This window comes from Equus asinus, chromosome 1 (assembly GCF_041296235.1).
Source record: "Equus asinus isolate D_3611 breed Donkey chromosome 1, EquAss-T2T_v2, whole genome shotgun sequence".
NCBI lineage: Eukaryota > Metazoa > Chordata > Mammalia > Perissodactyla > Equidae > Equus > Equus asinus.
Genome location: NC_091790.1, coordinates 100723733 through 100739649, shown reverse-complemented (window position 1 = coordinate 100739649; position 15917 = coordinate 100723733). Strand labels below are relative to the sequence as shown.

General features: G+C 43.4%; 1 protein-coding gene across 4 annotated transcripts in view; it reads left to right on the top strand.

Moving 5' to 3' along the window:
• Positions 1 to 15917, top strand: part of OGDH (oxoglutarate dehydrogenase) — an 82429-nt gene that overhangs the window by 33272 nt on the left and 33240 nt on the right. For 2 of the 4 annotated variants that reach the window (XM_014828270.3, XM_014828271.3), the window contains exons 5-6: positions 3880 to 3924; positions 13944 to 14059. In XM_014828270.3, the coding sequence (XP_014683756.1) occupies positions 3880 to 3924; positions 13944 to 14059 (161 nt within the window). The remainder of the gene's footprint in view (positions 1 to 3879; positions 3925 to 13943; positions 14060 to 15917) is intronic. The other 2 variants (XM_014828272.3, XM_014828273.3) reach the window with 1 other exon arrangement.

Here is a 15917-nt window from a genome sequence, read left to right as displayed (position 1 = left end):
TTTGAATCTGTAGGAAATTGGTCATGAATTTGATGTGTGCAGGTCTTCAAAACACAGCTAGTCTGACATCACCACTTTGTTCCTGGACAATGGACAGTTCCTAGAGCACTCTTATACCCATCTTCTCATCCTAACCTCAGGGCCTGGTCTCTGGAGCCGGCTCCCTAGGTGGGAGTCCCAGCTCTGCCAGAACTAGCTGTGTGCTTCCATCACCTCATCTGTAAGGTTGTTTTCAAAGTTATATGAACTTCTTAGAATAGTGCCTGGAGCTTACTCAGCTCCATGAAGGTGCGAGCTAGTGTGATGATTATCAATCTTTTGAGATAAGTAGCTGTGGGACTCTATGGTAGTGAGATAAATTCAAAACTGAGAGATTGAGCAAATAGTCCAGGGTCACACAGGAGTTAGGTGGTGGTGAAGACTGGTCAGCAACCCAAGTGATGAGGAAGCATTGTAGCTCTGGTGCAGGAACCTGCCAAAGCAGGATGGACTGTGTGGCCGCGTGTAGGTCTGGGCTAAGTGACTAACTGTAGTGGTATTCTGAGTCACACAGCAGCCTTCCCCAAGCTTGGGTCCCTCTAATGCCTCCTCTGAGCTGCCCTTCCCCTTTCCCTGCAGATGCAGGCACAGCTTCTCCATTCTCTTGTGGGGAAACAGACGCTCAGGGGATGCTCATACCCATACCTTTGAGAGCACATTCTGCTGTTGTTAGAGAAGCACAAGGGGTGGCAGGGCAGTGCTGGGTAGGTGCCAGCCATGAGTGAGGGCAGGAAGCTGTTCCCAAGGGTGGCCGATGCTGGTCTGCAGTGTGAACAGGGCTATGTCCACCCAGAATTGGTTAAATAAAGTGGAATATGTGAAATAGTTTCTGCTGAGTTCTTGATCTTTCTGACCAACTTTGAGAAGGCCAGGAAATGTTGCCTAGAGCCTCTATCCTAACATCGCAGTTCTCCTGGCCCCTGGAGTAACAGATGGAGGGATAATTAACAGGTAGACTCTTACCTGTCACAGCAGACTCGGCAGACACACAGAGCTCCTGGATACTCCTGGGACATCAGGATTACTGTCAGACATTGTGTACACATGGAACATACTGTGAATGTAGCAGGAGTATTGTTGAGATGGGGGCGTTAGTGATTATCTTAATTAAAACTTTAACGTTGGGACAGTTTCTCAATTAGATGTGGGTTATGTTCCATAAGTGTGTGGGTGATTGCTAGGAACTGGATACCATTTCCCAGGACGTGTTATGTCTGGGGCCAGGTTCCAGGTGGACCCCAGAAGCGCATCTTAGTTTGTGCCAGGTTGTACTATCAACCCCACCTCCCATGGAGGAGGGTTGGGAGCTCCAGCATGAGATGCCTGGGCACACGTTCCACCACATGTCCCTGGGAAGGCCGGACTCTGGTCTCAGGACTGGATCAGGTTTCCTAGCAAGGCCTTTCCTGGTCGGCCCGAAAGAAGGTTCAAGGTGTGGCTACTGACAGAAAGGTCCAGATAGAGAGACCCATGGGGTCATCGCCATCTTAACTAGAACCAACTTGACAGCAGACATAGCTGAGTCTGGGCGCTGTTTTGCCTTGGGGCCAGTGTTCTGTGCTGGCATCCAGGTCTTACTCTGTTGGGGTAGGGAGAGGGCACTGGGCAGTCTCTTCTTTCTGGCCCAAGCTGAGCTGCCCTTGACTGATTTGGTGACTTGGAGAAAGTTCCCATTAACTCTTGTCCTCAGTTTTCCTGTTGTCTTTCAAGTGCAGCGTTTGAATTAGATTCCAATTTTAAAATGTCATCATCTGTGGTTTCTGTATAAATTCTATAGTATAACTGCCCACAGTGACAAAAATGATTGAAGTTTACTTCAAACATAATTAAAGGAGAACTCAAAACATAAATTCTAAAAATAGAAGGGAGGAAAGCGTGAAACTTCTCCTGTTTATCATTGGTGTTTGGTGTTTGCAAATTGTCAGTCTTATGAAATGAACTTGAGTTAAGTAGTTAAAAAGCCAATTCAAAAGTCCAAAATTATGACAGAATTTTAGCTATTTAAATGAATTTGTTCATTCCCAGCACAGTAAGGGATGAAGTCTCACCACCCCTCCTCCTGACCGCCAGAGCGCTCTGGGTCTGCCCGGTCAAGTTTTGCTGCCTTGATGGCTGGGAAGAATGAGCTAAAAATAGAGTTGATTTTTAATCAACTTTCATAATTTCAGAGCGATAGAGAGCAGTTCATTTAACATTTATTGGCTGCTGTGTGTGGCGTGTGGTGCCACCAGACAACTGAGTGAAGAGTTGGGATCAGGTTCCTTTCCCTAAGTGACTCAGGAGGGTGGGCCGAGCTCAGGTCATGGTGGGTCTGTCTCCTGTAGGAGGTGTCCTCCCTCCTGGCTGCCCAGGAACTGGGAGACCGAGGCACACCCAGGCCTAACATCTCGTCCCTGCTTCTTGCCACCTATGCTTCGCTTGGAAGCACCATGGCCAGATCCCACCCACTCTTTGTCTCTCCAGCAGAGCATCTTGTACTCATCAAGCAGTAATTTTTTAAAATGTTTTAAAGCGCTCGGGTGCTGGTGTGTGCTTTCTGTAAGTGATAACCAGAATACCTTCTGTTCTCTTTTCACTCTCCTTTGGTTTGTGTCTTTCGTTCACCTTTTATTTTAGAAATGTAGAAAAATACAGATAAAAGCATCACATACCTAGTAGTCAAAATGAACAAATGTAAACATTTTATCGTATTGCCTTTAGATTTTTTTAACAGAGGTGGTACGTTTGCAGCTCCCATTGAGGCTAGGAGGAGCTCCACAGGCAGCGCCGATGGCCACTTATTGTGGTCCTATGTCTTGATTCTGAGGATTTTCTGAGGAGAAAAGTGATGATTCTTTATCCTTGCTTTAAGCAAAGCATCCACACTTTTGTGCAGAACGTGGATATTCTGTTGTCTTAAGAGCCACTGGCTCTAAGGTCTTTGTATGTGCTGTGTCCCCAAGGTTAGGAAGAGAGCTTAACCCCCAGAGCCAGGAGTCCCTGTGTCCTCTCTGAGTCAGAGTTCTTGCCATCAACTTCCAAGGAAGTATCGGCTGGCCTTCCTCTGCTTTCCCTGCACAGGGAGTGGCCACAGTGACGGTGACCGTGCTCTGACCACTCGGCCATTGGCACTTGTGCATCCAGTTACTGTGAACCTCCCTGACCCCCTTCCCCAGCCCCACACACCCAGGCGACCAGAGTCAGGAGAAGGCATTTTGTGTGTCCAGATTAACATCTTCCAGATGTGGTGCAGTGAAAAGCTCGTGGGCAGAAGGATTATGTGGCTGTGCATGTGATTCTTGGGTTGTGTTCTCAGCAGCTGAGCTCCTCCATTGTAGTTCTGCCTTCTTGTGTTGGGAGACCAAGACCCACCTTCCATTCTTTAGAATCCGTCAGAATCTTCAGATTTAGGGTCTGGTCCACCAGTTCTGAGGAATGGTACACTAAAAATTAGGCTTTTTCATTTTCTTTTCCCATTTTTTCATCCCAGAGTAGTCTCAATTGGGTGGATTGGTCTTCCCAGGAGAGCTGTGTGTCAGCCACTTCTTTGGGATGGGGAAGTGAGGAGGTCTCAGACGTGCCACCCACTGGCTTCTCTGAGTGTCGGGCAGTGGCCTTTCCCTCCTTTAGATTCACTCTATTCCAGCTGTTTATGAGCAGTTTCCATGTTTACCAAAGTAACTCTCAGACCACGTAACCCACCCTGTTCTCCTTCAGTGTCTGTGTCTGTGTGACAGTGTTTGTGCTACCCATCACTGCGGTAACGGTGTAGGGTTTTGGGTGTTCGGGGTTTTTTTTAAACTAACTCTCACCTGTCTTTTTCCTCTGCGCTCACCCATGCCACCCCACTCTGCCTCTCAGATCTTGCAGTTTTCAAGGAACGACTTCGAATGCTAACAGTAGGAGGTATGGAAATATCGGGCCTTTCACTTTTCTGGAGCTGAGGACTTCATTTGAACAGGATGTGCAACTTTTCCTAGCATGCAGTTTGGGGAAAGTTGACACAACTCTGTTAAGTGGTTTGTTAATTGTTTTGAAATACCTTTTTCCTGTCATTTAGTTATTAACCAACAGGAAGCGCTACTTAGCGTGTCATTTCTGTCTCTGCCCATTTTGTGTTCTGAAGAGCATTGTCACCTTCACCTGTGTCTCACCATCGCTTTGCTGGGCTCCCGTCTTTAGTGTAGGCCGTCTCCAGCTCCTGCTGTAGGCAGCAGGGACCTGAGGCCACACTACATTCTGCATGTTGGCCCATCCTTTCCTCCACATTCTGCGCTGTGCCTTCAACTGGACTCTGGATTCTTTCAGATTCTGCTTCCTGGGCATTTTTTCCAAGATTTCCCTTTTGATCTTTCCATGTTTGAAAGACAATTGAAATGTTGATAAAAACTTATTTAATGAAGTAAGGAATATTAATGACCCTTGGTTCTGGGCAGAGCACCTTTGAGGAATCCAGAGTGGGGTGCTGGGGGTCATCTGCCTGTTGTCGCTCTCCCCAGCGACCAGTCTCCTTCCATGCCAGGCATCTCTCAGAAGTTCTCTTTTTCCTCCATCTTACGCATAATATCTGTGAGACTCTAGTTTTGATTAAACTTTTTATTTTGAGGTAATTGTAGATTCATATACAGTTATAAGAAATAATAGAGGTCCTGTGTACCTTTCAGCCAGCTCCCCCCAGTGGTAACATCTTGTAAACAGTGCGTTGCCCCAGGGTCCTTCCTGCTGCTCTTCTGCAGCACACCCACGTCCCCTCCACCCTACCCCTGGCAATCACTGTCCTGTTCTCCATTTCTAATTTTGTCATTTCAAGAATGTTGTACAAATGGAATCACAATATGGAATGTCTTGAAATTGGCGTTTTTCTTTTTTTTTTTTCTGCTTTATCTCCCCAAACCCCCCCCGTACCCAGTTGTATATCTTAGTTGCACGTCCTTCTAATTGTGGGATGTGGGACGCTGCCTCAACATGGCCTGATGAGCGGTGCCATGTCCACGCCCAGCATCCGAACCCTGGGCCGCCGCAGCGGAGCATGCGAACTTAACCACTCGGCCACAGAGCCGGCCCCCGAAATTGGCGTTTTTCAATCAGCATGATTTTCTAGAGTTTCATCCAGCCGTTTGTAACAATAGTTTGTTTTTGTTACTGAGTAGCGTTCTTTCCTTGGGTGTCCCACAGTTGTTTTAACCATTCACTCATTGAAGGATCTTTGGGTTGTTTGTGTTCTTTGGTTAATAGGGTCTTTGGCAGAGCAAATTTTAAATTCTGATTAACTACAACATCAGTTTTCCCTTTTATGGATCTTGCTTTCAGTGTCAAGTCAAAACTTTCCTTAGCTGTAGGTCCTGAAAATTTTCTCCTATGTATTTTTCTAAAGGTTTTATAGTTTTGCATTTTTACATTTAAATCTATGATCCATTTTTTTTCTGCTTTTTCTCCCCAAATCCTCCCAGTACATAGTTTTATATTTTTGTTGTGGGTCCTTCTAGTTGTGGCACATGGGACGCCGCCTCAACATGGCCTAATGAGTGGTGCCATGTCCGCGCCCAGGATCCAGACTGGTGAAACCCTGGGCTGCCAAAGCAGAGTGTGCAAACTTAACCACTTGGCCACAGGGCCAGCCCTATGATCCATTTTGAGTTAATCTCCGTATAAGATATGAAGTTTAAGTCAAAGTTCTTTTTTTTTTGGTCAAAAATCAATTGGACTTATTCATGTGGGTCTATTTCTGGGCTCCATGTTCTTTTCCTTGAATCTATGTCTGGTAGGGTCTGTCCCCCCACCAGTACCACAGTCTTGATTACTGTAGCTGCTGAACTTTATTTTCCTTTTTCAGAATTGTTTTGGCTGTTCCAGGGCCTTTTTCTTTCTAAGTTTTAGAATAAGTTTGTCTATGTTTATAAAAAACCTGACCGACATTTTTGGTAGGAGTTGTGTTAAAACTATAGATCAATTTAGAAAGAATTGACATCTTTACTATATTGCCTTCCAATCCATGAATATGGTATGTCTCCCCATTTTTTTAGATCTTCTTTGATTTCATTAACTTTTTGTAGTTTTCATCACACAGGTTCTGTACACATTTGGTTAGATTTACACATAAGTATTTCTTCTTTTTTTTTAATTTTACTGTCCACATATTCATCACTAATACCTAGAAATATGATTGATTTTTGTTTTTATGTTGTATCCTGTGACCTTGCTGAGCTCACTTATTCTAGGACTTTTTTTTTTGTATATTCCTTAGGATTTTTATGTAGACAATCATTTCATCTGAAAACAGGAACAATTATTTCCTCCTTTCCAATCTGTGTGCCTTTTATTTCCTTTTTTGTCTCATTGCCCTCACTGGAACTTCCAGCACTATGTTGAATAAGAACATTAGGAATGGACATCTCTGCCTTGTTCCTAATCTTAAGGAGAAAGCATTCAGTCTCTCACCATTAAGTATAATATTAGCTATAGATTTTTTTGCAGATGTTCTTTATCAAATTGAGGAAGTTCCCCCATTCCTATTTTTTTGATAGTTTTTATTATGAATAGGTGTTAAATTTTGTCAGATAGTTTTTCTGCGTCTATTGATATGATGATGATATTTCTTATTTAACCTGGTAGTATGTTGAATTATATTGATCGATTGTCAAATACTGAACCAACTTTGTATTACTGGAATACACCTCACTTGGTCATGGTATATAATTCGTTTTTATATATTGCTGCATCTATATACAGATTTCCCCTACTATCAGAAAGTAGAGTGTTCCTATGAAATCGTTTTTAAGCCAAAATGGTGTAAAATGAAGGAGCAATTAGCACTAACTTATATAAAAATCAGTTACCATTAATTTATCTGCATTCTCAGACCCAGAAAATAACCTACCAAAATAAATTGAGATAAAGCACAGATCCTCACAGATGGTTCAAAACTATGGCAGCTTGATGCTGAGTGTAGTTCCTGGGAAAGGAGCTTGGCAGGACCACTCTCACTGCTCGGGCTCTGTGCTGCCTCTGTAACAGCTCACTGCAAAACAAACATTGAATGCTATTTTTGCTTTTCACCTTTTTTTAATAAAGGCAGAAATCCTCTTTGGATTTCTTTCAGTTAACGAGAACAGGTACTAATGTAGGTCTTTTGTAAAAGCCAAGTAGTCTAGAGCAAACTTTCAGATAGCAGGGGAAACCTGTATATACTTTTGCATCTGTGTTCATGAGGAATATTTGTCTGCTCTTGGTATCAAGGTAATACTGGCTTCATAAGATGTGTTGAGAAGTTTCCCTCCTATTCTATTTGCTGGAAGAGATTGTGTAGAATTGTTGTTAACGTGTAAACATGGGGTAGAATTTTCCAGCGAAACCATCTGGGTTTGAAGATTTCTTTTTCAGAAGCTTTTTATTTATTAATTCAATTTCCCTACTAGTCATAAGGTATTCAAGTTATCTGTTTGACACTGGCTGAGTAGTGGCAGTTTGTGTTGTTGTAGGGATGGTTCATTTCATTTGAGTTGTCAACGTGTGTTTAGAGTTGTCCCTAGTATTCTCTGTCTTTTTACATCTGCAAGGTCTGTACTGTTTCATTCCTGATACTGATAATTTGTGTCTTCTTTGTTAGTCTTGTTAGAGGTTTGTCAGTGTTACTGAACCTTTCAAAGAACCAGCGCCTTGTTTATTGGTTTTACTTTCTTGTTTTGCTGTTTTAATTTCATTGATTTCTGCTCTTTAGTCTTTCCTTCTGGTTTCTTTGTATTTGGTTTTCTCCCCCCTCCTTTTTCTAGGTTCTTGTAGTTGGAGCTTAGATTACTGATTAGAGACTTTCTCTTTTCTGACTGCATTTACTGCTCTAAATTTCCTTCTCAGAACTGCTTTAGCTGTCCCACAAGCTTTGATATGTTGTATTTTCATTTTCATTCAGTTCAGTCTATTTTTTTATATCCTTTGATGTTTCCTCTTTAACCCATGGATTATTTAAAAGTTTGTTGTTTCGTTTCTGAGAATTTTCCTTTTATCTTTCTGTCATTGATTTCTTGTTTGATTCCATTGTGGTCACAGAATGTGTTCTGTATGATTTCAATTCTCCTAAATTTGTTGAGGTTTTTGTTATGATCCAGTGTATTATCTGTCTTGGCATATGTTCCATGGACGTTTGGAAAGAATGTGTTCCTTCTCTCTCCTTGCTGATTTTCCATTTACTTTTTCAATCGGTTATTAAGAGAAAGGTGTTGAAGTCTCCAACTATAATTTTGGGTTTGTCTGTTTCTCCTTTCCATTTTCAGGTTTTGGTTCACATAGTTTGCAGCTCTTGTTTGGTACACACACATTTCAGCTTGCTGTGTCTTCTGGGTGGATCACCCTTCATCATGATTTAATGCCGGTCTTTGCCTCTGGTAGTTTCCTTTGCTCTGGTGTCCACCTTATCTGATGATAACAATAGCCCTCCTGCTTTAGTCTGATTGTGTTGACATGATGTATGTTATTCCATCCTTTTATTTTCAGGCTACCTATTTCATTATATTTGAAGTGAGTTTTTTGTAAATGAGCATATAGTTGGGTCCTGTTTTTTTAATCCACTCTGACAATCTGTCTTCTAATTGGAATATTTAAATCATTTATATTTAATGTAATTGTTGATATATTAAGACTTAAGTCTACTGTTTTATTCTTTGTCCTCTTTTTCATTTTTCTGCTTTCTGTTTCCTGATTTTCTATGAGCTTTTAAGCCTACATTAAAATTCCATTTTTATTTATTTATAGTATTTTTTCATCATAGCTCTTTGTGTTTTTAGCCTTTTTAGTGGTTGTCTAGGTATGACATTATATACACATAACTTATCACAAACTACTGGTGTCATCGTTTTACCAGTTCAAGTGAAGTGCAGAAACATACCTCCTTTTACATTCCTTCACCCTCTCCATTTACAGTATAATTGTCTCAAATATTTCCTCTACATATGTTTAGAACCACATCAGACAGTGTTGTTATGGTGCTTCAATTCATCAAACGTAATGCAGAATATTCAAGAGAAGAAGGAAAGTCTGTTTTATTTACCCATATTTTTGCTTTCTATGTCATTTCTTCCTTCCTAATGTCTAAGATTCCTTCCGATATCATTTCCTTTCTGTTTAGAGAACTTTCCTTAGCCATTTATTTAGGGTGACATACTCTCTTAGTTCCCTTCATCTGAGAATGTGTCGACTTCCCCTTCCTTCCCAGAGGATATTGTCGCTGGATGTAAGATTCTGGGAAGACAGAGCTTTTCTTTCAGCTCAGAAAGTGTGGTGCCACTTCCGTCTGGCCTCATGGTTTCTGATGAGAAGTCCACTGTTGCTCAACTTGTTTTTCCCTCTAGGTAAGGGGTCATTTTACTCTGGTTGCTTTCAAGATTTTGTCTTTGTCTTTGATTTCCAGAAGTTTAATTATGATGTGTTTTGGCATGGATTTCTTTGGGTTTATTCTGTGAATTCAGTCAGTTTCTTCAATCTGTGAGTTTGGGTCTTTCGCCATGTCTGGGAAGTTTTCTGCTGTTATTTTCCAAGTCCTTTTTCAGCTGTCTGCCTTCTCTCCTGGGATTCATTGACAGAACTGTGAAATCTTTTGTTATAGCATCACGTTTCCAAGGTTCTCGTCATTTTTTTTCTCTCTTTTCTTCACATTGGGTAATTTCTATTGTTCTGTTTTCAAGTTCACTCATCTTCTGTCCTCTGATTCTGCCATTGACCCCATCCACTGAGTTTTAATTTTGGTGTATTTTGCACTTTCAAAATTTTCTGTATAGCCCTTCTTTGTATCTTCAATTTTTTTGCCAAGACTTTCTATTTCTTTGCTGAAACTTAATTTTTTTTTCATTTGTTTCTGTTATGTTCTAATTGTATACTGAAATTATTCGATGATGACTCCTTGAAAATCTTAAGCAGATAATTCTAATGTGTCATTTTGGTGTGGGTATCTATTGATTATCTTTTTTCATTTAATCTGAGATCTTTCTGGTTCTTGTTATGAGTGACTTTTTTTAATTGAAACCAGGACATTTTGGTTATTATGAGACTTGGAATCTTATTTAAATCTCTGTCATAGAAGGTCTCCTCTGAACACTGTTCTGGTAGGGAGGGGCCTACCTAGTTATTCCCAGGTAAGGATGGATGTCATAGTCCCCTGAAGTCTCCACTGACATTGAAGTGGGGAGTGGGCTGGCACATGACCTCTCATAGTCTGGATGAGAGTTTGGATTCCCTCTTGGGTCTTCTCTGAAACCTTGGAGTGGGGATTGGAGGTCAGAGCATGTTGCATCCCGGTGAGGGTGTGGTTGGGGCTGCAGTGTGATCTGTGTGTTTGGGTGGAAAAGAGCAGTTATTGTCTAAAAGTTTTCTGCCCTGCTAAGCTGCCCCTCTCCTGGATCTTTAGAGAGAGCAGCTTTTGTTGGGGCTTGTTTTGTCTGCACCTGTGGGAGTTTCTGGGTTGCTGGTTCTTCTCTCCAAGCCTGGGATATGGGAGGGCCAAAGGAAACCCAGGGACCTTCCAGGCTGGGGTCTGCCTTCTTCTCCACCTTTTGGAGTCATCTTATTTGTTTTGCATCTGATGTCCTGGGTTTTAGTTGCACATAGTAGGGGAATAGGGAGGAATATGTCTACGCTCCCTTCACAGAAGCAGGCATCTATAGGTTTAATTTCTTAGATGACTGAAGAACTCCGAAGCAGGACCAGTGGGTTTCTTTTTCTTTTTCTTTTTTTTTTTTTTGGAGGAAGATTAGCCCTGAGCTAACATCTGCCAATACTCCTCTTTTTGGTGAGGAAGACTGGCCCTGAGCTAACATCTATGCCCATCTTCCTCTAATTTATATGTGGGATGCCTACCTTATCATGGCTTGTCAAGCTGTGCTGTGTCCACACCTCGGATCTGAACCACGAACCACAGGCTGCCGAAGCAGAGTGTGCACACTTAACCGCTGTGCCACCAGGCCGGCCCTAGAACCATCAGTTTTGGCGTTCAGCAGGAAAGCCCAAAAATGATCAGTTCAGGATGATCGGTTCAGGAAGCAAAGAACCTCACATAGGGTAGGCCAAGGGCTCTTCGTGCTGAAAGGTTGCAGCAAGCTCAGGTTCTCCTCTGGTGCACGCCTCTCCCTGGTCGTCTTCCTGATCCAAATGTTCCCAACAGAGTGTGCCCTCTGGATACTCTGGTTCCTTGAGCCCCCTTGCTGAATGTTTTCATCAATTAGGAAACATGCCCCCCAGATGATTGTGGTTTTCCTCCATAAACACCGTAAGCTAGGCTGTGAATGGCCAGGATCATGAGCTTCACCAGGCCCATGGGGTGGCCTGTTCTCATTCTTTTTTTTTTTTTTAAACAATCTTTTTTTTTTTTTTTTTTTTTTTAAAGACTTTATTTTTTCCTTTTTCTCCCCAAAGCCCCCCGGTACATAGTTGTGTATTCTTCGTTGTGGGTTCCTCTAGTTGTGGCATGTGGGACGCTGCCTCAGCGTGGTCTGACGAGCAGTGCCATGTCCGCGCCCAGGATTCGAACCGTCAAAACACTGGGCCGCCTGCAGCAGAGCGCGCGAACTTAACCACTCGGCCACGGGGCCAGCCCCGGCCTGTTCTCATTCTTGATAGAATAACAGCAGGAAACAGATGCGTAGGCTTAACCAAGCCACTACTGCCATCACTGCCCCCAAGTAAACAAAGCCAGGTTGCACTTGCATTTGGTTTTTAGTTTTTTTCTTGAGGAAGATTGGCTCTGAGCTAACATCTGTTGCCAATCTTCTCTATTTTATGTGGGACACCGCCACAGTGTGGCTTGATGAGTGGTATGTGGGTCTGTGCCTGGGATCCAAACCTGTGAACCCTGGGCTGCCTAAGCAGAGTGCATGAACTTAACCACCATACCACAAGGCTGGCCTCTGCCTTTGTTTTAATAAAACAAAAAATGGCTTGAAAAACATAGAATTTGCTTTTAAGACTTAAAAAAAAAGTATTCTTAAGCACTAGATAAATAAAGGCTGTCAGAATAGGCACACCCAGGGAGATTCCAGGCCCTCCATGACTGGTTGAGTCAGTTCTAGGGTGGGAGCCTGGAAATGTGCATTTTTACAAATCTCCCAGAGATTCAGATGCACTGAACACAGTTGTCTTTGCAAGCGACTGCTTGAGTCCTGTACTGGGCCCTTATGTCTTATTTACACTTAATTAGACCAGGAAACAAGGAGAGTATGTGATCTTGCACAGCCAGGTGTTGGAGACTGTGCCATGCTCATTGAGTTTCACTTTTTTCTTTAAAGATTTTATTTTTCCTTTTTCTCCCCAAAGCTCCCTGGTACATAGTTGTATATTTTAGTTGTGGGTCCTTGTAGTTGTGGCGTGTGGGATGCTACCTCAGCGTGGCCTGATGAGCAGTGCCATGTCTGCGCCCAGGATCCAAACCAGTGAAACCCTGGGCCACTGAAGCATGAACCTAACCACTCGGCAATGGGGCCAGCCCCTCAGTTTCACTTTTCATCCTGGTGTCTGGGATGTTGGTGTGAAGTGATTCTGAACTCCACCTTTGCTGGTCTCCAGCTGGCATTTTGTTTCAGGGTATGTGGGAGCCTAACCTACAGTTTTCCTCCAAGTCTCTCTTCTCCTTTAATACTTACAGTCATGCACCACTTAACAACAGGGACATGTTCTGAGAAATGCATCGTCAGGCAGTCTCGTCATTGTGTGAACATCATAGAGTGTACTTCAACAAACCTAGATGGTACAGCCTACTACACTCCTAGGCTATATGGTACTAATCTTATGGGACCACCATCCTATATGTGGTCCGTCTTTGACCGAAGCGTCGTTATGTGGCTCATGACTGTACTGTGATATGAAACAAGTATATAATGCCTGAGAAAGGGCCTTTCCATCATGTTTTTGTTTTTTTTTTAAGTTTTTTTTTTTTTTAAAGATTTTATTTTTTCCTTTTTCTCCCCAAAGCCCCCCAGTACATAGTTGTATATTTCTCGCTGTGGGTTCTTCTAGTTGTGGTATGTGGGACGCTGCCTCAGCGTGGTCTGACGAGCAGTGCCATGTCCGCACCCAGGATTCGAACCAACGAAACACTGGGCCGCCTGCAGCGGAGCGCGCGAACTTAACCACTCGGCCACGGGGCCAGCCCCTCCATCATGTTTTATCAATTTGAAATATGCTTTCAGATGAGGAGGTACCTTGCCTATAGTCAGTATTCCAGGAAATGTTAGTGAGTAGTCAGATAATGATTAGTCGATTAGTTAGTGATTAGTCGGTAAATATGTGTTAGTACTGGCTTGGGGAGAGTGAGAATTAGATCTGTGACTGCCAAGAACTGTCCAGGGCATTGGTCTAGAATGTGTGGTTTGGAGTACTTCCAGAAGGGCGCTGTCCTTCAGAATTTGGCTGTGTGAGCCTTGGCCCTGCTCCCACCAGCTTTCCTGCAGACCACTCAGCTTCTTGGTGACTGTCCCTCACTTCTCAGTCTCCCAGCTTCCTGTCACTCACCACATACAAATGTTACTACCATCTAATATGTATATGACTTATTCTACACAACTGCTCATTTTCTACCTGAATTCCCTCCTTAACTATTTTTCATTTGCTTTCTGATTTACTTACCCAGTGCCTTTTCAAACCCAAATTGGTTTGTGTTTTTGGGACCTTGAAATACATTTTTCTCTAAATTATGAATATTTGATGCACTGGACTAATATACACATAATATGAATTTTATTCTCACTTACCTGTGATGCCCAGTAATATTCTCAGCTTCCATTTGTTGCTGAAGTTTGTGTTTCTGGCTGTAAAATATTATTTATTCTCATATATATCAAAGGTTTTTATGATTTTTCTCTTCTCTTTTCTCTCCCCTGGGGAGTCCCTTCCCCTTTCCATAAACTGTGGCCCCCGTGTGGCTGTGCCCGTGTCTCCTAACCCTGCAGGGTTCTATGGCCTGGATGAGTCTGACCTGGACAAGGTCTTCCACCTGCCCACCACCACGTTCATCGGGGGCCAGGAGTCGGCGCTTCCTCTGCGCGAGATCATCCGGCGGCTGGAGGTAAAGAAACGCAAGCTCAGTTTCCAGGAAAATTTAGTGGGCTTGCTAAAAGCCTGTGTTGGCAGGAGGCCCACGGATTAGGTTGTTTTTTTCTTGGTTCTGTATTTTTAAAAATTTAGGGGAAAGAGAAGAGAACTTTCTTGCTATTTTGTAGATAGAAATCCATGGTTTTGTTGTTTTTTGTTTTTTGTTTTTAAAGATTTTATTTTTCCTTTTTCTCCCAAAGCCCCCCGGTACATAGTTGTGTATTTTTAGTTGTGGGTTCTTCTAGTTGTGGCATGTGGGACGCTGCCTCGGCCTGGCTTGATGAGTGGTGCCATGTCTGCACCCAGGATTTGAACTGGCAAAACCCTGGGCCACTGAAGCAGAGCGCGCGAACTTAACCACTCGGCAACAGGGCCAGCCCCTGAAATCCGTGTTTTTACAATCAGCCATACAAAAGAGAAAACATTTCTCTGCATTCCAATCCCAGTGGGAATTTATTTCAGATATGTGAGGTCCCCAGCTTGGACTAGCTGCCAGGGTGCCCAGTGGCACCCCGGGCCCAGACATAGGTCTGCATGCTTGCTCATCCTCTCTGCCCCTCCATTCCCCATATCCTTCTAGAGTTTTCTTTCTTCTCCTCCTCCTCTCTGGACTTAGTCAACACTAGCCTGCCAGGGCCCTCCTCCACACACGCCTGCACAGCAGCTGTGTGTCAGCATCTCAGCTTGGGGCTCCCTTCCTTCATCACTTCTAGGCTTGTGGGGAAAGGAAAGTGTGGAAACCTGGTGACCTAGTGCCAACATCAAGAGGGAGTAGACACTGAGGGAGTGGGCATCAGGGAGGGGTGGGCAGGGTCAGCAGAGGGGATTGACCTTTCCCTGGTTTGCAGCCAGCCTCACCACCTTGACTGTAATATCTGGACCTGCTCTGTCCAAACAGTAGTCATTAGCCACATGTGACTGCTGAGCCCTGGAAATGTACTGAGTATCTGAATAACTTTTTAAATATTGACAAGATAATGTGTCAATATATTGGATCAAATACAATATGAGAATTACTTCATCTCTTTCTACTAGAAAACTTGAAATTACATGTGTGACTCACGCCGTATTTCTGTTGAACAGTGCTGATGTAGGAGTTCTGCTATCGTCTAGACCCCAGAAACATCACACCGTATAGATAAGTCATTTGTCAGACTTATAGCCTGAGGCTTGTGTGTCTCACGCCATTCACTCAGTTATTTCAGATTTATCTGTTTATCTGGAAAGTGGTGTGATTAAACTGGTCTGTGCTAAGACATTAAACAAGTCTCCTTCACTTCACGCAGATGCTCGCCAGTGGGAGCTCAGCCCTCGTAGTTAAGCCCTCCTCTCTAATTGCAAAGCCTTCCAGGAGGATACTGTCCCCACAGCAAGCCACAGATGTCCCTCCTCCTCTTAGGTTCACCCTTCAGCACCTCTCCTTCCTGGAGTGCCCCCCGTGGTTACCTGTCTCTGAATCTTGAGTCCTAGAATTTGAAGGGAGCAGAGAGCCCCTGGCTCTCACTTTCAGCTATGCCAACATTGGAGCCCAGGCGTAGGGCTCTTACTGTATGAGACAGTTGGACCTGGGCTCCAGGGGTCCCGGCCATAGCACCTCCTGTCCCCAGAGCGCCCCAGGTCCAGGGCTTTTCCAAGAGAGCCTCCAATTCTGGTTCTCCCAACTTAGAACACTCCATTCTCACAGTTTACAGATATTTGGGTAAACTTGCCTGATGATGGCGCGTTACTTACACTTATATATGATTTGGGCGTGCACTAGATTGCTGCTGGGATCTAAGCTTAAAGCGTTTTGTTGGTCCTACAACATAAGGAATAACTTGCAGCTCTTTGAA